Source organism: Danio aesculapii, chromosome 19, assembly GCF_903798145.1.
Source record: "Danio aesculapii chromosome 19, fDanAes4.1, whole genome shotgun sequence".
Classification (NCBI taxonomy): Eukaryota; Metazoa; Chordata; class Actinopteri; order Cypriniformes; family Danionidae; genus Danio; species Danio aesculapii.
In genome coordinates, this window is record NC_079453.1 from 25,784,493 (window position 1) to 25,806,001 (window position 21,509).

A 21,509-nucleotide genomic window follows, 5' to 3' on the forward strand; every position below is an offset into this window, starting at 1 on the left:
CGGACTGCAAAGAAAAAAAAACAACAGCCAACCTTTTTCCATTTTAGAGCTGGAAAAGCCAAATATAATTTTCAAAACAACTTCAAATGAAAGAAAAACGTCATATACATGTGGATGCCTTAAGGGTGAGTAAATAATGGCAAGATATTCACGTTTGGGTAAAATGACCCTTTAAGTCTATTACGTACAAAACAAAGACAGCTCAGAAACTAGTTGATAAAATAAGGCCTAATTTGTAATTCATGTACACTTGTTAGTGATGATCACCTGATTTAGTACCACCCAGTTGGGGTCAATCTGAGCATCTCCTTCCGGGTCAAGAATGACTGTCTGGAAAGCTCTGAAATCTGTCATAGTGACCTCTGCACTTTCAGGACACGCATCTAACAGGTCAGTCACTTTATCGTTGTCGAAGTCAGTTTCACACACGTCACCAACTCCATTGGCTGACAGGAGAGAAAGTCAAAAAGAAAGATGTTCACCTCTAGACTGAGCAAGTATAATGATAGATATGTATAGTGTCAAAATTGTATATTGTGTTGTTAATTGTATATATTTAGAAATAAGCAACAAATAACCAACAGCTAGATTCACCATGCTAATAATTGGAAATCCATGACCACAGTCTGTAAATATTACACTAATACACACATTATATACATATATATTAGTAGCATTCAAATATATATTTTCTGAAATGTAAAATTAAGAATCACACCATCAGTGTCTTTTTGACTGGGGTTGGGAATGAGTCTGCAGTTATCTGGGCCTGGAGGGAGAATATCGGGGATGCCATCGTTATCATCATCATCGTCACATTCATCCCCGATGCCGTCATTATCAGAGTCCAACTGAGAACTGTTGGGCACTTCAGGACAGTTATCCCTCGTGTCCTGATATCCATCACCATCACTACACACAGACAGTCATTTTCATTAGTGCTTTACACAATATTGTACTAGCAGAAACCACAAACCAGAGCAGATATGAAAAAAGTGACATACGCCAAATCAAAAATAACTTTATCTTTCAAAATGCGAAGCTGTCAGATTTACTAATAAATAGCAGCTTGGTTTGGATGTTTGAGTAACCAGAGCTTCATGAACTGACAGTAGACTTTCGTTACTGCGCTTATAGAACTGTAAAAGGTGTTTTGTCTGTTGTTGTGTAAAATAAGATTTCATTTAAACATATACTTACATGTCCTTGTTTGTATCACATACATCTCCCACCAAATCACTGTCCATATCTGACTGCAAATAAGCAAAAAAATTACTGTATTATTACTTGAGAGGCAATATCCTTCATTGGCTCAAATGACACTACTTGTTCACAATAGGGATGTAAAGATTCACCGTGAGCCGGTTAAAAATCGATTCAAATATGCGATGATTCAAACCGGTAGAAATGTTCAACGAATCGTGATACATTTTTTGAACAGAGGGGGCGCTGTGTTTACAGGCGCAAACTCGCTTTACCTGCACATCAGCTGCGAGCAAGAGGTGGAGCGGCAGAGTAAAATGACAGAACAAAACACAAACTGTGGGCAAATACTGCAAAACGTTTACTTACACTAACAGAACAACGAATATGAAGCACATAAACCGTCAGCACAGTGAAAAACTACTGTCACAGATGTCTTTACGAAAAAAAACTATTAATAAGCCAAAGCACATGGACCAAATGATTTGCAGCTCCGCTTGCTCCGACAAGTGCTACGGAGATCACACGGTGCATCAGTGTTTTATAGCGAAAGTCTGAAGATGTTTTTGACAGAGAAAGTTGTTCTGTTACAGAACCAGTTATTAGGTATTTTTACCTTCTCCTTTTCAAATGACTTCATGCATATTTTAATAATTTGCTTATTATTATTGAATATTTAAAAATGTTCAAGATTATCTCTTAAGTGTATCACACTGATACTTGTACTAATTAATTGTACAAGTAATTTCAATTATTCACCTTCATTATCAACTCCTGTTGCTGTACTGCTATATACTTGGTAATTTTATAATCCTTTTTTTATGCCAGTGGCCAGTGCCCTGGAGCAGAGGGTCTACTGATCACCTCTGTACACACTGCTGTCTGTAGCAGGGTGGTGCTGACGTCACAGGCGAGCACTCTGAAGGCACTGTAGTCCATTTATAGCCTAATGTTAGCTTTTCAGTTCTTGCGTTTGCATTTAAGACCCAAAAGTGAAGGATCATTCAGTTGGACAAAACATGTAAGTGTAATGAACTGTGTTTGAACACAGTTCTTATTATTTGCAATCTTTGAAAAGCCTATGGGAAAATCCTATTGGGATTTTATCCAGGGATCCAGTTTTATGCTAGCAGCTCATTGGCCTTCAAGGTGACGTCATAGTTCCTCCACTCTATTCTATATTTTGTCAGGTAATCTGAAAAAGCCTTTTTTTTTTAATATTGGGGTGCATCAAGGTTCAGTGCTTGGACCTCTCCTCCTCTCTATATCAGTGAATCATAAAACACACTTCACTAGCTTCTGCACAGATGGCAGGCGGCTTTATTGTTTTGGATGCCCCTACTATCTCAGCTAGCTTTTTTAAAAGCCTATTCTTGATGATGGCACTTCAGTTGTCTCACTAGACAGTCCCCGTTCTTCTCTTCCCCATAGTTTTAAATTGTTATCTTTGTCTAACCTGCAGTGGATCGTTGACCTCAGGACAGCTGTCACATGCATCACCCACACCATCTCCATCTCTGTCTGTCTGCATGGGGTTGGGTATTTTAGGACAGTTATCCAAAACATTAGGGATCCCTGTAAAGAAAATCAGTGGTAAAGACAGATGAAGCAGCAGAACAATGCTTTAAAACCAAAGAACACTTAAAAGGTGAATGGGACTGTACCATCTCCATCAATATCAGTGTCACAGATGTCTCCCTTGCCATTGCCATCAGTATCAAGCTGATCACCATTAGGTACGTTGGGGCAGTTGTCACAAGCATCCCCATAGGAGTCTGTGTCAGAGTTCTGCTGGTCCTTATTGGGCACCAAACGACAGTTGTCCTGGAAAATGATATATAAGCTATGGCCAGTTCATTTAAACCAATGTAGAAGTGTGATTTACGGCAATATATGCAAATCATATATGACATACAAGTTCATGTATGGATTTCACTAATACACTACCTGACAAAAGTCTTATCGCCAATTCAAGTTTTAGAAACAACAACAAAACAAGTTAGCTCTCATTTTATATATAAACAAGTAATGAAACATTATATGTAAAAAAATCTACACTATTATCTAGTAGACTACAGGCTAAATAAAAGACTTCACTGTGGTCACTGTGCGCACATGTCTGTTTACAGCATTGATATGATCTGTTGTTGAAAAGCCTATGTTTCCTTTTTAATAGTCTATATTTTCTTTGAAATCTGTAATACTATATTATCCCTCATCATCGGTAAAATAACCAGCCTTTGTACTCAAAGTATTTCAAATGTAGATTTTCCTCAGATACTTAAAAATCAGTATTTACTAATATATTTACTAATAATATATTAGTAATTTAGCACATATGCCTATTTGACAGAGGTTTGTGATACAACAATTTACAGTGGCGCATTAATTATATCCTTATTTTCCATGGAGCCATCCACCCGCACAGGGGTGCGTTTCCAAAATACATCCAAGTTACATTCATTTATTCATTTTCTTTTCAGCTTAGTCCTTTTATTAATCTGGGGTCACCACAGCAGAATGAATCGGCAACTTATCCAGCACATTTTTACGCAGCGGATGGATCGCACCTGGAGGAAACCCACGCGGACGCAGGGAGAACATGCAAACTCCACACAGAAAGGCCAACTGACCCAGCCGAGGCTCGAACCTTCTTGCTGTGAGGTGAAAGCACTACCTACTGCGCCACTGCGTCGCCCCATCCAAGTTACACTGGTTTGTTAAATAAAATAACAGTATAAATATAATTAAAAGTGAAGAAGCCTATATTCAATTCCCTATTCGCAGCACTGAAAGTATTCCAGATTACCTCTGAAGAACGAACTCGGTCAGAAGGACGAGAAAACTCATAAATATTGTGAGATGATGATTGCACGACCATTTTTACTTTCTTTTTAAAATGATAGTATGTGTATTTGTCGCAGTATGTCAAGATAAAATTGCATAAAACATCTTAATATTTTAGAGAAAGTAGTCAAAGTTTGCATAACCAACTATTGCTCTTATTCACCCATGACCCTCCCATAGTTAAACAGTAGCTTACTTTTTGATTACCTGACCCATGGATTAAAAAAAATATTTTTCAAGGAAATCAGCTGATTTAACCAATTAATTTCTACTTGATCAGAAACCTCAACGTTTTTAATTCCATCTCCATCTGCATCCTCGTCACACTGATCACCAATGCCGTCTCCATCTGTATCCTCCTGACCAGAGTTTGGAGTGTTTGCACAATTATCCTGCACATAGAACAGTTAGAATTAACAACAGATATTAAAGAACATGTTTTAATAAAGAAGCACCATGCTGTCATCAGCTAAGCCGAAAGGGTTGTATGTATTGAATATGGTAAAAAAAGAAAAGTCCAATAAACAGTTGGTTCACTTTTTAGAGTCAAATTCTTTACATTCTTATTTTCTAACTACTTGCAGTCTAACTTAAACTTGTTGTTTGAACTGGTGTTGTGCTGTACTCATGCAGGTCAAATTAAGCAAATGTACACCTGTTTAAACAACATATTTGCACATTTTGTATCAATTAAGATTTAATTATTTCATCAGATGATAAAGGAATATTACAATCAATACTGTTTAGTATTTTTCAGGTGTCTGGATTGAATAATACTGAAGCAGACAGTGAACTGGAGAATACATCAGGAAAATTTTGTGCAATTAAATTGACGATGCATTCTTAGTAAATTCTATGCTAGAAGTCAGAGGACGTAATGTAATGTACCGCTCTGCAATGTTTGTCATTGTCCATGCATGGAAGAGGTTGATCAGGGTAACCATCAATGTCTGAGTCTGGACCACAGATGTTCCCATTACCTGCCCAGCCAACATTACACTGCAAAGACAAAGTGGAGAGATTTTTTGCATATAATTTTCTGGAGCTTTTGAAAGTAAAAGAAAAAGCAGTAATAAAAATACTAAGAAATTTGGAACTAAGTTTATATTAAGTATCGCTAACTACTATGTAATAACACTGAAATTAATCATTTAACACAATGCATGTAATGTGTATGTAAGTTTTTACATTATACCTGCATTTAAAATGTCTTTATACAAGTACATCTATAATTAATTTTGCATTACATCCATAATTACATTGTCAACTAAAACTTCAACCCCTTAACCCACTTTTGATCATAACAACACCACTAAAGCTGCTCTAACTGTACCCACATCTTAATAGATGTTCTGCATTATTAATACCTAAAACTGTGTTTGGAAAATTCTAGGTAGACAAAATGTAGTCAAAAATGTTACAGAAATTGGGACTAACTTCGTCTTAAACTACTAACACAGGAATTAATCGTTTGACCCAATGCATTTAGTTGTAAATATTTGTTATTAAATCCTAATACTAATATTATTACTTAAATTGTTAGTACATCTATAATACATTTTTGTATTTACATCTGCAATTACTCTTTTAACCCAGCTTCTTACTCCACTTTTAAAAATAGGAATACCGCCAAACTACATTATTTAGTGCACTGTTCCTAAAACTTTGTGAAATAACATAATAGTAATGCACTGGATTACACTTAGTAGAATTTGTCATCTCACTTAAGAGCTTTATTTACAAATAAAAGAATTCCAGGTAGTAAATTGTCTATTTTTACTATGAAAAATAGTTTGCAAAGTCTCACCACACAGGACACGTCACTGCTGCGTCCCATCACACAGTGTGAGTTGACATCACATGGGTTATAGCCGAGAGTTTCACATGTCCTCCTTGCAAAACAGCCTACAGTCTGATTTCCCACAAATCCTGCTTTGCATTGGCCACACTTGAAGAATCCCTGTAAAGAGAGAGACGTTGGTTTTTGTAGTGGGATACTTGTATTTAATTGGTTTTAGCTGCTCTGCTTGATTAAATCTTAGCAGTTTTACTCACCACTGTGTTTATGCAGACTGAGTTTGGCACACATGAACCGGAGAGCTCAGCACACTCGTCTATATCAACACAATGCTGACAAAAATAAACAATTTTTACTCAGTGAAAACCTGAACAAAAGTTAAACTGGTAAAATGAATCACAGACATACTATATAGTCCACTTAGGTCATATCATTTGATTGTGGTTTTGTTATCCTGACTAAATTTGGATTTTGACACATTTTTACCTGCTTGTGACTTTTGGCAAATTCCAAACCAACCCCTTTGAGTGTTGGACCGGTGAATCCTATAGGACAGGACTCACAGGAGAAACCTTTAGCTGTGTTCACACACAACTCTGTAGAGAAACAGGGCTGAACAGTGCACTGTGACATAGAAACACATAGAGAGCAAAGACTCAAATGAAAAAGGAACTGTAATGTCCACTTTCTGCTCCAGCATACAATTTATTATTTTTACTTGCATGTCATGTGCGTTGCTCCATAGTCTGTAAATATCACATTGTTTTTGTTTCAAATTTATTTAGAATGATATATACTTAGAATGAATATTCTTTCCTTTTAAGCCCTCTTTATAAAAGTATGTGGAAAAGCATACTACTTTACAGTAAAGAGGCTTTGTAAGCTTTTCCAAAATTCCACAAAAATATTAATAATAAACTATGAAAATAATAAACCTCATCAATGTCCTGGCAGTGTGTCCCGTTGCCCGTCATGCCCTCTGGACAGGGGCCGCATTGATATCCTGGGTATGTCATGCTCTCCATGCAGCTTACACCAGTATAGCATGGGTTAGGAAGACACCGCGACTGAGGTTCATGAAATCCTGCTCAACCAAGAGTAAAGCAGATCGTCATCTAGGACATGGTTATTAAAACATGAACTGCCTTTATTCTGTTCAATCACGTACCACACACTTGACATTCAAGAATAGTGTTCCTGATCAGAGACATCTCTTTAGTCTGAAAAAACAAACAAACAAACAAACACACAAACAAACAAACAAACAGGAAAGAAAATTTCATTTTACTGTTTATAATCCAGTTGACCAATCGCAACAGACTGGGTCATCGGACCAATCATTGCAGATTAGCTTCGCGCTAAGGAGGGATTTGGGAGCAAATGAATCGCTAAACGATTCATATGGGAGTCGCTGGGATAATTCGGTAAAAATAAATGCAGATTATAAGACCATGAAAGTGTTTTTTGCACTTGCACGCATATCAGCATGTTGTTGGAGACCCCTTAAACCAAAATATGACCTTTTTTTAATGCAAAATAGGGGCTCTGTCATTTAAATTCATTTCATTCTTGTTATCCTTTGAATTTAACTTGAACACAATTTACTCTTGTTGAGCCAATCTTAATCACTTAGTTTGAAAGAAAAACCCAGAACATTCTGTTAACTATCACAGTGTAAATTAAACTACATTAATATCATTTACTGGTTTTATATAAAAGGGTTGGACTGGGCAAGTAAAAATGTTGATTCCAAAATTGGTATTAGTACAGTTATTGCTCAATGAGTGACATAACAGTCATTATCCTGTGTAAATGCATATTTGGCCTAAAATCAAAATCTCGATTAATTGAACATTATATCTCGATTGCAATTAATGAATGATTATTTTATTTCTTTCTTTGCCCTTATAGTTTACTGAGAGGTTTAGTACAGTAAATAAACCCACAAATTACAAGTGAGAGATTTCTAAATGAACGGTACATTACTTGACATTATCTACTATGATTATTTACTGGACATCAATGTTGAACAACTGAAATTAAAACACACATTGCCTAAAAAGGGAAAATAACGTGCACTTATGGACACAAAATCAATTATTGTCAGTGTTTTTCATAATAAAAGTAGACAATAAGCAATATCTCTTCTCTCTTGTATATCCTGTAAATACTATTTAAACACTGCATTTCTTGCATCTTCTGTAAACAAATATTTTAATGTAAATAATCACTTTAATGTAATGGATAATATGCTGTCTCAAGGCATCTCTGGCGCAGCTTCCAATCATCGTCAATGTAAGGTTCAAGAATAGGTCCATTGTCCTACATGACCAGAGATCAGATGTGGCTGAAAATTGGCCACAGAAATATAAATCCACCTCAGCCTTTAACAGAGCGGGGTCATGTGACTCCATATGGGGTAGGGAAAGTAACAGAAAAAATCGTCCTGGAAAAATTTGAATTTCAATTACTTTCAATTAATCGCCCAGCCCTACTTACTGTAAATTGCAGATAAGTTTTTACGCTCAATGGTTTTGAACTTATGAGAAAGAGGGTTACTGTGAATAATAGTTGATGAAAACGCATTTGCCTAATGTGAATTCAGCTTTCTTCATTATGTTTGCCTTGTTTGCTGATGGAACTGAATCTATTTCACATTTGAGTTCACATTGAGCTTTAGAAAAGATTTGCTTCCCGTTAGGATGTAAACCCAGCTATTGTTATCAATAAAGCTGCTAAACACTAAGCACGACCACTATTTTTCTGCACAGAAGTACTTTCAACTTTGATCGCTGGTTAGAGTCTTGGCTCAGTGCTTGGTCAGTTGGCATTTCTGTGTGAAGTTTGCATGTTCTCCCCATGTTTGCGTGGTTTTCCAGCATATGTTTTCAGCATATGTTTTACGCAGTGGATGCCCTTCCAGCTGCAACCCAGTACTGGGAAACACCCATACACGCTCACATTCACACATACTCAAACACTACGGCCAATTTTGTTTACCCAATTCACCTATTGCGCATGTCTTTGGATTGTGGGGGAAACTGGAGCACCCGGAGGAAACCTGCGCAAACACGAGGAGAACATGCAAACTCAACACAGAAATGCCAACTGGTCCAACCGGGACTCAAACCAGTAACATTCTTGCTGTGAGTCGACAGTGCTAACACCGTGCTGCCGTTTTAAATTATTTTATATTTTACAAATTTATGCGTACAGAAGGTAATGAAAATTATTGGTCAAGAACAGTGTTGTTTCATATTATTTTAAACAAGTAATTTGAGCAAGCAGCTTTTCCTGTATTTCTCTAACCTGTTCTCTGATATCCTCTCTCAGCTCTCCCATGATCTGGTTAAAGATGATCAGCTGTCCAATCAGAGCTTTGGTGTGATCACCTGGCCATTATCAAGAAAGTCATCACAGCATGAAGATATAACAACTTTGAATATACATCAAGTGTTTATGTGATGGCATGTTCTATAGTACAAACATACATTATTTTTGATACTTACCAAGAATGGCATTAATGTCACTGACCACTGTAAAGAAACAATAATTACATATAATCAATATATCAACGTTAAACGGTGGTGCAGCTTATATTTTTGTGGAAATGTGATACATTTGATCAAGATTCTGTACATAAAGTTTGACACAGCAGCTTTTATTAACAATTTCAATTCCTTGACTGTCCATTTAACATTCCGTGTATATTCTAAATATGTGGGCATTATTTTTGCATTGCCACAAGAGGGCAGTATGATCATATGACAGTGGTAGGAATTAATATTTCGTATTATGGGATACTCTGCACTATGTACATCTTTAAAACACATTGTAGTATGTGGTGACATTTTTTAGTTTTTAGTTTTGTAATGAGCATACTGCAGTGCAAAGGAAGTATATTTATTTTATGCATATTTTTATTCAAAATTTGAACTCCAGACAAATAAATATGGCACTTTATATTATTCATTGTTTATTTGTTACACTCAAAATGACCAAATGAGACAAGTGCTTGTTGGACACATTATCCAGCATAGCATATTGTGATATATTGAACATTCAGTAGGCTACTCAAAGGACATCATTCGCTGATGCTGTAGGGACCGTCCCTACCTGCGTTGTTTATAGCTGAATCTCCTTGAAATGGACAGTCAATGAGGAGACCAGCAGTAGCCAGGGAGCCTCCAAGAGCCAGTTTAACAGATTCCACTAAACCCTGAAATATAGACATCAATATGAGACATTCACAGTACTTCTGATGAGTATGTCTATCTTTATTCCTTTGACCTATATATAGACATATATAGTATGTCTATTTCTTTATTATTTTTTCAAGACTCTATTGAACACATTCTGTATTATTCTTTCATAGCTTTGTATACTGAAGGCAGTGCTAATTAGATATACATAATAAACTCACTGCAATATGAGAGTTTAATGGGTGGTGGTGATGTGGTTGTGAAGACCTTTTGGGTAGTTGTGGGGTAGTAATTCAAAACAGATCACATATGACATTGCCTTCCATAGTATTTTTATTTACACTTTTCTTATCTTTTGAGCTCAGCAGATGAAATAAATTCATTAAGGTTTGGAACAACTTGCAACCGAATGAATGGTAAGTAAGTGTTACATTTTTGGTGAAGGTAACCCTTTAGTTCAGGTCGCAATTCACACAATAAGATATTAACTGTTCATTAGTAGTTATAAAGTATGATCTTATTCTGCATCCCTAATCCTACCCAAAACCTAAACCCAACTTCTATCTTACTAACTATTAATAAACAGATAATTAGTAGTTTATTAGTAGTGTTAGCTAATGGTTTAATACCGTGAGTTGTGACCTAAACTAAAGTGTTACCATCTACTTTGATGTAATTACTTTTGTTCATCTTTAACATCATTTTATCATTTTTTGTCTATACATTGAAAGTCCATGCAACCAAATTCATTACCAAGAGAGCTCAAACAAGTTAAGAAACCACTTGTAAAAGCACTTACAATCTGGGAAAATATCTTTATCAATATCACATCAGAAGCACACACAAATTCTCACAACACATGCAAATACAACATGTTGCAAATAGTGCAGACCATAATAAAACAATATCGGGGACCCCAAAAATGGACTAACCTGGGGTGCGTTTCTGAACACCATCGGAGCTGGTGTTTGGAAGCTGGAGCTGTAGTTAGAAACAGTTAGAAACAGTTCCTGGCTGTGTTCTATTCCCAGTTATCCCCCTATGCCGTATTCATTTAGAACATTCTAATATTTAAACTTGGAATATATATATATATTTTTAAAAAGTATTAAAGTCATCTCTCTTAGGTGTAATTTGCTTTCAAAGTATTCTTACAGTTCAGTTTTAGGGATCTACATGTTTTCAATTGCGCTCCCTTCGCAGTGCACTTTGAAAATATTGATGTCATTTTGAACACAGACGTGGCTCAAGGCGAAAGCTATAGGTGACCTATTATTTAAAAAGCGGAAATTATGTTACGTCGCCAAAGCTTGTGAAAACAAAAAACATAGCATACGTTAATGCTTTTAATTTGTAGTAGGTTATTTATTAAGTATCTGTACTGTTTATGACATGGGCCTGTTGGTTAGAACAAAATATAAAAATAAATAAACAATACTTAATAATCATCATCATCATCATTATTAAAGTAGGATTAAAAACAATTCCTAATAAATATTACATTTCATTTCTTAATAAATAGCCTCATTATTTATTTATTTATATGGTTTATATATAAGATTAGAATACGTGTTAGCTTTTGTAAGTGAATTTATGTTAATTTAGAATAGAATATCTGATGTTCTCAATAATATTTGTAAAGGAAATATTGTCTCTATATGTGCCATACATATAGTTCAATTAATATGGAAAATGAGTGGATGTTTTTACCAAAACTAATACTGGATTTGTTTTAATACATGTGTGTGTAAAACATTACTATTTTCCACAAAAAAGTAAGGGATTCTTCTCTAAAGAAGTTGTTACCACCCCACTTAGAGCATCATTGTGGGCGTTTTACGTTATAACTAACGTGGTTCAAATGATGGATCTGCGAAAGAGAAACTATGGGTTTTGGGAAACACTCGTCACTACATCGTTTTTTCCCAAACGGTGCATCGTACAATGATAGTTCAGCTGCAAGTTACGTCATTTCGGAAATGCACCCCTGGCTGCTACTGTTGAGTTTTTTGTTTACTTTGATGTTCTTAATGTTCGTATGTTTCCTTATGAAAATGTACAACATGCTTGTTCTTACAGTTGTTCTAAGAGTAACGCTTGCTAACATTGTATTTAAATAACATTTTAATTAACCTTAATTGTGCAATTTATCATATTATTAGGGCTAAAAGTATAGAAACAACAAGGAACCACATGACCAGGATGTTATAATAAACCAAAAAAATCTGACCCTAAACAGGAAACATGTGGGTTCATCAGTTTTTGCAGTTCCACGACACATTTCTACTGTGATCTGCACTAGTTGTAGCACACTCTCTATTTGCATGTATGTGTGTTTTTTGTGAAATTGAAGATGTTTTCTCATTCTGTTAGAGTTTCGCTATATGTATATGTTTCCTTAACTTGAGCTGACACTGAATTGTAAAAGTTATTATTGGAGTGTTTCAATCCGACTTCTGAAGAATCCCAGTTACTTTATAAAAATTTTTTCAAACATATAGAACAAGAAATACATAGAGCACATTAATTATGGTAAACAAAAGCACAATTGTGCTGGGGTGCGTTTCCTAAACAACAATGTATCTAGCGGCTAAACTATCATAGTATAATGCATCATTTGGGAAAAGAAAGATGTAGTGACAAGTGTTTCCCAAAACCCATAGTTTCTCTGTCGCAGATTCATCGTTTGAATCACATTAGATATAACTTAAAATGCCCATAATGATGCTCTAAACAGGATGTTAACAACTTTTTTAGAGAAGAATCCCATAATTTATTTGTTAAATTATATTGTTTTACACACACATGCATTTAAAAAAAAATTCAATATTAGTCTTGATAAAAACAATCACTCGTTTTCCATATTAATTGAAATATATGTAAATGGCACACATAGAGCCCATGTTTCCTTTACAAATATTTATTAGGAAATGAAAAAAAATCCAACTTTAATAGAAATATCAATAATAATATTAATGATGATGATGATGATGATATTATTTATTTATTTATTTTTAAGTCTACTTTTACAATTTGACACATGCAAACCACTGCAGAAATGATTTAAGGCCCATGTCATAAACAGTACAGATACTTAATAAATAACCTACTACAAATTAAAAGCATTAACGTATCCTATGTTTTTTGTCTTCACAAGCTTTGGAGACATAACATAAATTCCGCTTTTAAATAATAGGTCACCTATAGCTTTCGTCATGAGCCACGTCTGTGTTCAAAATGACATCAATGTTTTCAAAGTGCACTGCGAAGGGAATGCAATTGTAGACACGAAGATTGCTAAAACTGAACTGTAAAAATACTTTAAAAGCAAATTACACCTAAGAGAGATGACTTTGATGCTTAAAAAAAAAAATTATTCCAAGTTTAAATGTTAGAATGTTTTAAATGAATAGGGCAAAGGGGGGATAACTGGTAATAGAACACAACCAGGAACTGTTTCTAACTACAGCTCTAGTGGAGTAGTCGCAAGCATACAAGTTTGTGATGCAGTTTGTGAATGTTCATTGGAACGACGTTTTTTTGGGAAATCATTGAACTTTGTAACGACTAAACTTACGACTTTAGTTGGCTACCCATAGTTTTCGGAATATTACCCCTGCTTGATGCAAAAGAGCAAACCATATTTGATGAAATCTATAATATGGTTGAGTAAAGTGAACCATAAGTTTAAATCAAATCTGTTCATCAAATAAAGTGATTATTTCTTTACAGAGGACTGGGAATAAACTGCTTGATCTATATTAATTAATTTTATGCTAGAATTTTTAACTTTTTTAGGCATCAAAGTTTTGTTTGTGTAAACTTTCAAAAGACATGATCAAATTTCTGAGTTTTTATTAAAATTGTCTTCATTTGGGATTTAAAGATGACTAAACTCTTATGGTTTCCAAGAACCTTTATCCTTCAGAATGAACTTTCACTATTAATTTTGCTATACAGTTGCTTGGATTCACACAATGACTATAAAAAATGAATTTAGGCCTAAAAGAATCACCTGTATCCTGGCATAAGACTTCTGTCCGGTGCGAACATCCACAGATTCTGCCTCTGATGGGAGTCCCACAAATGAAGGCAGTCCCTGAGCAGAGTCGACTAAACGGCAGTTCACATAGAGCTCAAGGTTTATGTGACTCCGTCTTAGTCCACCAATTCTGAGTATAAGTGACTGCGTGCGTCCCTCAGCGAGAGCAGGGTTTTGTAAATTTACAGTATGAGCTTTGCCATCAGAACGCAAGTATCGCACCAGTACTGAGGAGAAAAAGCAGAATTTATCTTTACAGAGACAGAAATCATAACCTAAGGCTTCTGGGAACATACTGAAACACAAGGCCTGATATGGCAATATCACGATATACAGCGGGTACAAAAAGATATTCAGAAATTCTGTGTTATATTGCAACCATTTGCAAAAATCATTGAAGTTCCTTATTTTCCTAATTAATATACACACAGCACCCCATATTGACAAAAAAACACAGAATTGTTGACATTTTTGCAAATTTAATAAAAAAAGAAAAACTGAAATATCACATGGTCCCTATTCAGACCCTTTGCTGTGACGCTCATATATTTAACTCATGTGCTGTCCATTTCTTCTGATCATCCATAAGATGATTCTGCACCTTCATTTGAGTCCAACTGTGTTTGATAATACTGATTGGATTTGATTAAGAAAGCCACACACCTGTCTATACGAGACCTTACAGTTCACAATGTCAGAGCAAATGAGAAAATCTGCTGCATTTAAGGTTCCCAAGAGCACATTGGCCTCCGTAATCCTTAAATGGAAGACTAGAACCCTTCCTAGAGCTGGCCGTCCAGCCAAACTGAGCAATCGGGGCAGAAGAGCCTTGGTGAGAAAGTTAAAGAAGAACTCAAAGATCTCTGTGGCTGAGATCCAGTCGGGAGATGGGAGAAAGTTGTAGAAAGGCAACCATCAATGCAGCCCTCCACCAAAGGGCCTGACACATGAAAGCCTGGAGTTTGCTAAAATGCTGAGAATGAAGATTCTCTGGTCTGATGAGAGCAAGATAGAACTTTTTGGCCTAAATTCCAGGCAGTATGTGTGGAGACAACCAGGCACTGTGGAGCATCATGTTGTGGGGGTGTTTTTCAGCTGCAAGGACAGGACGTTGCAATCGAGTGAAAGACAGATGTGGCCAAGTACAGGGATATACTGGACAAAAACCTTCTCCAGAGTGCTCAGGACCTCAGACTGGGCCAAAGGTTTACCTTCCAACAAGACAATGACTACGTTTACATGGACACCAATAATTCGATTTTAATGTGATTACACTCTGATTAAGAGTCTACCATTTAAACAGCGATTTTTAATCCGATTAAGATCATAATCGAACTAAAGAGGAATCGAATTAAGATGTGTGGAGAATGCCGATTTTAGTCGCGTTATTGAAGTGCAGTACAGGTGTGCAAACACCTTAATCGAATTATTACCGTCATGTAGGACTTTTCGCTGCGTTTTGCGACAGGATAGTCCACACACATACACACACACACACACACATGTCTGTTTGCACCTACCCAGTCAGTGCAGACCACAGACACCTGCATCGTGAAAAATTTTTTTTGTCTTCCATTCAGCATGCGGTATGAACTTCCATTAAAACAACACTTCCAGCAGTTCATGGTTGCATTTAATATCTCGTTTGTCATGGAGGGCGTGCATGAAATGTTCGTGAATTAAAGTGAAAGTGCCAAACTGCAGTTAAAGTCAACAAATTAAAAACGAAACACCCAAAATTGCATGAAACTCCAGAGGAAATGCGGATAGCGCGGTGACACAATGACGTTAATCCAATTATTTGTTAAAACATGTAAAACGGGATCATGAAAGTAACATTTAAAAAGCAACTCATGTAAACACCTTAGTCTTATTAATCTCTTAATTAGATTAAAGCAAATAATTCGATTACTGATGTCCATGTAAACGTAGCCAATGTCCCTTGGCACACAGCTAAAATAATGAAGGAGTGGATTCACAACAGCTTTGTGACTGTTCTTAAATGGCCCAGCCAGAGCCCTGACTTAAACCCAATTGAGCATCGCAGGTCGTGGAACGTTTACCATCCAACCTGACAGAACTGGAGAGGATCTGCAAGGAGGAATGGCAGAGGATCCGCAAATTCAGGTGTACAAAACTTGTATCTTTTCCAAAAAAAACACACAGCTTTTTTAGATCAAAAGGGTGCTTCTACTAAACACTGAGCGAGCAAAGGGTCTGAATAGGGATCATGTGATATTTCAGTTTCCTTTTTTAATAAATATGCAAAAATGTCAACAATTCTGTGTTTTTCTGTCAATATGGGGTGCTGTGTGTATATAATGAGAAAAAAAATTTTGCTTAAATGATATTAGCAAATGGCTGCAATATAACAGAGTGAAAATATCTAAGGGGGTCTGAATATTTTCCGTACCCACTGTCTATCATATGGACATAATAAAAAGTCTATCATTTCATATTATGCTCTGTTTGTTTTATGCTGTCACAAAATACATTATTTACTGTAACACTTTTTTATAATTTATATGAGCACAATATTACAAACCATTATGGGGATGCGGACAAAAACATGAAAAACAGCATCGTGAGGAAGTTGCAATTGGTTTTTATTCAGTGATATTTCTTTATTTTTATGTTGGACCTGCAATGATTAGTTTTTGAAAAGTGTTTTATATTTTATTGATATTTATTTTATATTTCTCATATATGAATGAGTACATTTCTGAGTATATACTTTAAATGTAAAAAAAAAATAGTTCTTTACTATGGTCTATTAATTGATTGAATTTACAGAAAAGGTGTTATACAGTGCTATACAGTATATCATTATCAGGATATGAGATGACTTCTTTCGTTATGTGAAATGTTTCTTATATCGCCCATGTCATAATATTTGATGACTGAAAGAACACTTACATTTGTTGATCTTGCCTACAACAGCAATCTCTAGGTATTTCTTGTTGTTGTGCTTATCATAGAGACCGAATAAAACGCCTCCGAGTTTGGGTGGCAGCATGAAGGTGGAGGTGATGTACAGATCTCCAACTGTCTGCAGAGCTCCAGACAGATTCTCTATAGCTGCTGCTGTCTGACGCACATCATGAAGCTCCAGCACATTGATTACTGAGAGAGAGGAGAGTATTAAAGGTTAGATAGTTTACAGTTTATACACATTAATAATCTGCCTTCATTGACATGGGTAGAACAAGGGTAGAACAAAGGTAAGAACAAATTTACATGCTTGTGCATTAAAAGGGATATTTTACCCAAAAATGAAAATTCTGTTGTCATTTACTCACTCTTTACTTGTTTTAAACCTTTGTGAGTTTTTTCTTCTGTTAACCACAATTTTTTTTTTGAAAACTGTAAATATTAAGTTCCATACTATTTGTTTTTTCTACCATGGAAGTCAATGGTTACAGGTTTTAAGCTTTCTTCAAAAATGACTCGCTTTGTTTTTAACAGAAGAAAGAAACTCATAAAGGTGAACAACCAGTTGAGGGAGAGCATTCTGCCAACTATTCCAGCTTAAGTTTTGCGCAGTACTGGGAAACACCCATATACACTAATTCACACGTACACACACACTCATACACTATGGCCAATTTAGTTTATTCAATTCACCTATAGTGCATGTCTTTGGACTGTGGGGGAAACCGGAGCACCCTGAGGAAACCTACGCCAACACGGGGAGAACATGCATGCAGACTCCACACAAAAATGCCAACTGGACCAGCTCAAACCAGCGGCCTTCTTGCTGTGAGGGGACACTGCTAACCACTGAGCTACCGTACTGCCCCTAGGGAGAATAAATAGAATAGATCTCTTTAATGATAGATGTTGTGTATATGGTGGAAATTTTCTGTTGGTATTAAAGAACAATTTCAATGCTTTTACAATGGAGAATAAAATTAGTTTTCAATTTCAAGGTACTGCTTAGTCCTAAAATATGTTATGAAGTACAGTAAAAATATTTGAATTAAGGTTATATATATATATATTTTACATTTATTTTTACTTTAAATCTGCATTGTAGGACTTGACCTCCGCTCTGACAACATCAATGTTAAAACTATTTATGAAAGTAACTTTTATATATATATATATATATATATATATATATATATATATATATATATATATATATATTTACATTTAGTCATTTAGCAGACGTTTTTATCCAAAGCGACTTACAAATGAGGACAAGGAAGCAATTTACACAACTACAAGAGCAGCAGTGAACAAGCGCTATAGACAAGTTTCAGGTTTGTAAAAGTCTAAGAGCAAAACATTAGTAGAAATTTTTTTTTTTTTTTTTTTTTTTTTGAGAGAGAGAGAGAGAGAGGGCACAGTGGTATAGCCAGAGAGGCAGTTGCAGATTAGGAAGGAAAGTGGAGACTAAACAGTTGCGTTTTTAGTCGTTTCTTGAAGACAGCAAGTGACTCTGCTGTTCTGATGTAGTTAGGGAGTTCATTCCACCAACTGGGCAGATTGAATGTGAGAGTTCGGGAAAGTGATTTCTTCCCTCTTTGGGATGGAACAACGAGGCGACGTTCATTCACAGAACGCAAGTTTCTGGAGGGCACATATATCTGCAGAAGTGAGAGCAGATACGAAGGAGCACAGCTAGAGGTCACTTTGTAAGCAAACATCAGAGCTTTGAATTTGATGCGGGCAGCAACTGGCAGCCAGTGCAAACGGGTGAGTAGCGGAGTGACATGTGCACTTTTGGGTTCATCAAAGACCACTCGTGCTGCTGCGTTCTGAAGCAGCTGAAGAGGTTTGATAGAACTAGCTGGTAGCCCGGCTAGCAGAGAGTTGCAATAGTCCAGTTTGGAGAGGACAAGAGCTTGAACAATGAGTTGAGCAGTATGTTCAGATAGGAAGGGTCAGACCTTTCTAATGTTGTAGAGAGCGAATCTGCAAGATCGAGCAGTTCTAGAAATGTGGTCAGAGAAGTTCAGTTGGTCATCAATCGTAACTCCAAGGCTTTTTACCATTTTGGATGCAGTGATGGTTGCTCCATCCATCTGGATTGAAAAGTTATGGTGAGTCGGGTTGGCAGAAACTTCAAGCATTTCCGTTTTCATGAGGTTACATACATGTACCCCATTGAATTTTTTGGTTTTTAAATATTTCCCAAATTATGTTTAACAGAACAAGGAAATTTTCACAGTATGTCTGATAAATTTTTTTTCTTCTGGAGAAAGTCTTGTTTTATTTCGGCTAGAATAAAAGCAGTTTTAAATTTTTTATGAACCATTCAAGGTCAAAATTTATCCAACGTATGTTTTATCCTTCCATTATGATCTGCATAATTTGCATTGATTTTTGTATTTGTGTGTTATGAGAATTTGCTTATGGGTGTGTTGTCAAACTGATGAAGATGTTTTCGTAATTAGTGTGTTTTTCTTATTTGCATGTGTTTGCTTAACTTCCAGTGCATTTGAGCACTCTCGACCACCATACCAAATGGACCCTTTAAGCCACAGCACTGTGATTTCTAATTTTGCATCTTTATATTAAATTATCTGTAAAAACAAAAAACAAAAAAAAAAACATAAGACAGGATTATGTAGAGAATTTCATTGGGTAATGTAGAGGATGCTTTTATCCAAAGCAGGATGTGCAATAATGCAGAAATTAACTTTAAATTTTGTATTTAACTAACAAGTCAAACACAAAGGAATAATTTATTGGGTCACTTATGACCCGTAAAAAGTACATTTCGGACATCCAGTCTTTGTACAGCTTTCACATAACTGCCTGATATCTCATTGTTTGGAGGCATTGTCTTTGAGCAGTTAGACAGGGTCGCTGAGGGAGCATGAAATGAGACAATAAAGTACAATTTAGAGTAAGGCATGAACAGTTTAACAGTGACACCCCTTTTATGTTAAGAATGTGAGAACTGATTTTATTTAGCACCATTTGTTATTTATACAGTAAACTTTTTTTAAAAGCTGAATAAATCCAATAGAATAAACTAAGCTACTAGTTTCCTAAATTTATTTTATATTACATTTTAAAATGTGGATTAAAATGTAAACAAAAACTCACCTTTAATTTCCGACGACTGAGAAAAGTGGACAGCAACATACAGAACAAGCAGGTTTGGCACAATTTTCCTCAGCTCCATCCTCTTGAACCGAGTCCAACAAAAGCCTACAGTTTAATAAAGCGAATGTAATCCAGTTAAGTTCCTCTTTGTCCGTCGTAAAACACACGAACAGCTCGACGCATCGGCGACCTTCATAACATCACGTTCACCCACTGACCGCTTTCTCGGCGTCTCTGTGACCTGAGCGGCCCGGGGTTCAAAGAGTCTGCACGGGTGAGAGTCTGCGGGTCCACCGAGACTCTGCAGCGCGCAACACTTTCTTTCCCAAATGAGAAACAGAAGTTGAGCTGCAGGCGACGGCAGGGGGAGAGATAACGAGCCTTGTCAATCAACCTACAACTATTTATTGCGGGTCTCTCCCGCTGCGTCTTCAGTTTACCGCGCTGAGCTCCTGTCTGACGATTGAATTTCACCGTGCAAAAGAAAATATCTGTCAAAGTTTTGGTTTCCGACAACTAAATATAGATCTTCTGAGCTTGGGCTTAAGAAATGCGTTAACAAAGGCATATGTATATCAGACTATTTTAATGCAAGACGTGGAGTCAAAGAAAGAGCCACCAACGGGATTGTTGCCTGTAGATATAATAATATACGAATTACTTTTTAGGCGGTTCAAACATTGATAGTAAAATTATAAATATACGATTTATACTTATAATACAAATCTAATACTTAGCCTTTAAAAAAGTTTATAGGCAAAACAATACCACTGTACTGCCGAATGCTTAATTTTGATTGGCTGATGAATATTTTTTAATCGATTGAACTGACAATACAAGAACATCCGAACAAAGTCCAAAGGATCACAGACATATCCTAAAAAAGGTCAATGATATACATAGTCATAAGAAAAAATATAATCAAATACAAATACAAATAACATACCAATAGACAGAAAGGGAAAAAAATGAAAATAATAAGAATTATAGTATTAATAGTAATAAAATAATGATACTAAAAATTAAGCACCTAATCGTGGATCTTCTTTAAATGCTGTATAAAATTTCAGGAGTCTTAGTTTTTTTTTATCTTAATGAGATGAAGTGATTTTGGGAGGGAGTTAAATTCTATTCTAAAATGAGCAAAAATGGGTAATCATATGCTAATTTCTGTTTGTGAATGAAAAATTTGCCAATCAAGATAAAAAAATATTATGTGTTCCAGGGGTTTATCTTTTGGCTTATTATTTCTTTCTTCTTTTCAGCTTAGTCCCTTTATTAATCTGGGGTCTCCATAGCGGAATAAACCGCCAACTTATCCAGCACGTTTTATGCAGTGGATGCCCTTCCAGCTGCC

General features: G+C 35.9%; 1 protein-coding gene across 1 annotated transcript in view; it reads right to left on the bottom strand.

The window, feature by feature from the left end:
* Positions 1-20,585, bottom strand: part of thbs3b (thrombospondin 3b) — a 31,236-nt gene extending 10,651 nt beyond the window's left edge. The window contains exons 1-18 of the mRNA XM_056479297.1: positions 20,153-20,585; positions 17,009-17,215; positions 14,066-14,319; positions 9,965-10,067; positions 9,358-9,384; positions 9,158-9,240; positions 7,017-7,068; positions 6,784-6,932; positions 6,335-6,472; positions 6,106-6,180; positions 5,858-6,010; positions 4,939-5,049; positions 4,335-4,442; positions 2,868-3,027; positions 2,660-2,778; positions 1,201-1,253; positions 719-912; positions 268-446 (exon numbers count right to left, since the gene is read on the bottom strand). Of these exons, the coding sequence (XP_056335272.1) occupies positions 268-446; positions 719-912; positions 1,201-1,253; positions 2,660-2,778; positions 2,868-3,027; positions 4,335-4,442; positions 4,939-5,049; positions 5,858-6,010; positions 6,106-6,180; positions 6,335-6,472; positions 6,784-6,932; positions 7,017-7,068; positions 9,158-9,240; positions 9,358-9,384; positions 9,965-10,067; positions 14,066-14,319; positions 17,009-17,215; positions 20,153-20,231 (2,244 nt within the window). The 5' untranslated portion in view covers positions 20,232-20,585. The remainder of the gene's footprint in view (positions 1-267; positions 447-718; positions 913-1,200; positions 1,254-2,659; positions 2,779-2,867; positions 3,028-4,334; positions 4,443-4,938; positions 5,050-5,857; positions 6,011-6,105; positions 6,181-6,334; positions 6,473-6,783; positions 6,933-7,016; positions 7,069-9,157; positions 9,241-9,357; positions 9,385-9,964; positions 10,068-14,065; positions 14,320-17,008; positions 17,216-20,152) is intronic.
* Between the last annotated feature and the right edge of the window lie 924 nt (positions 20,586-21,509).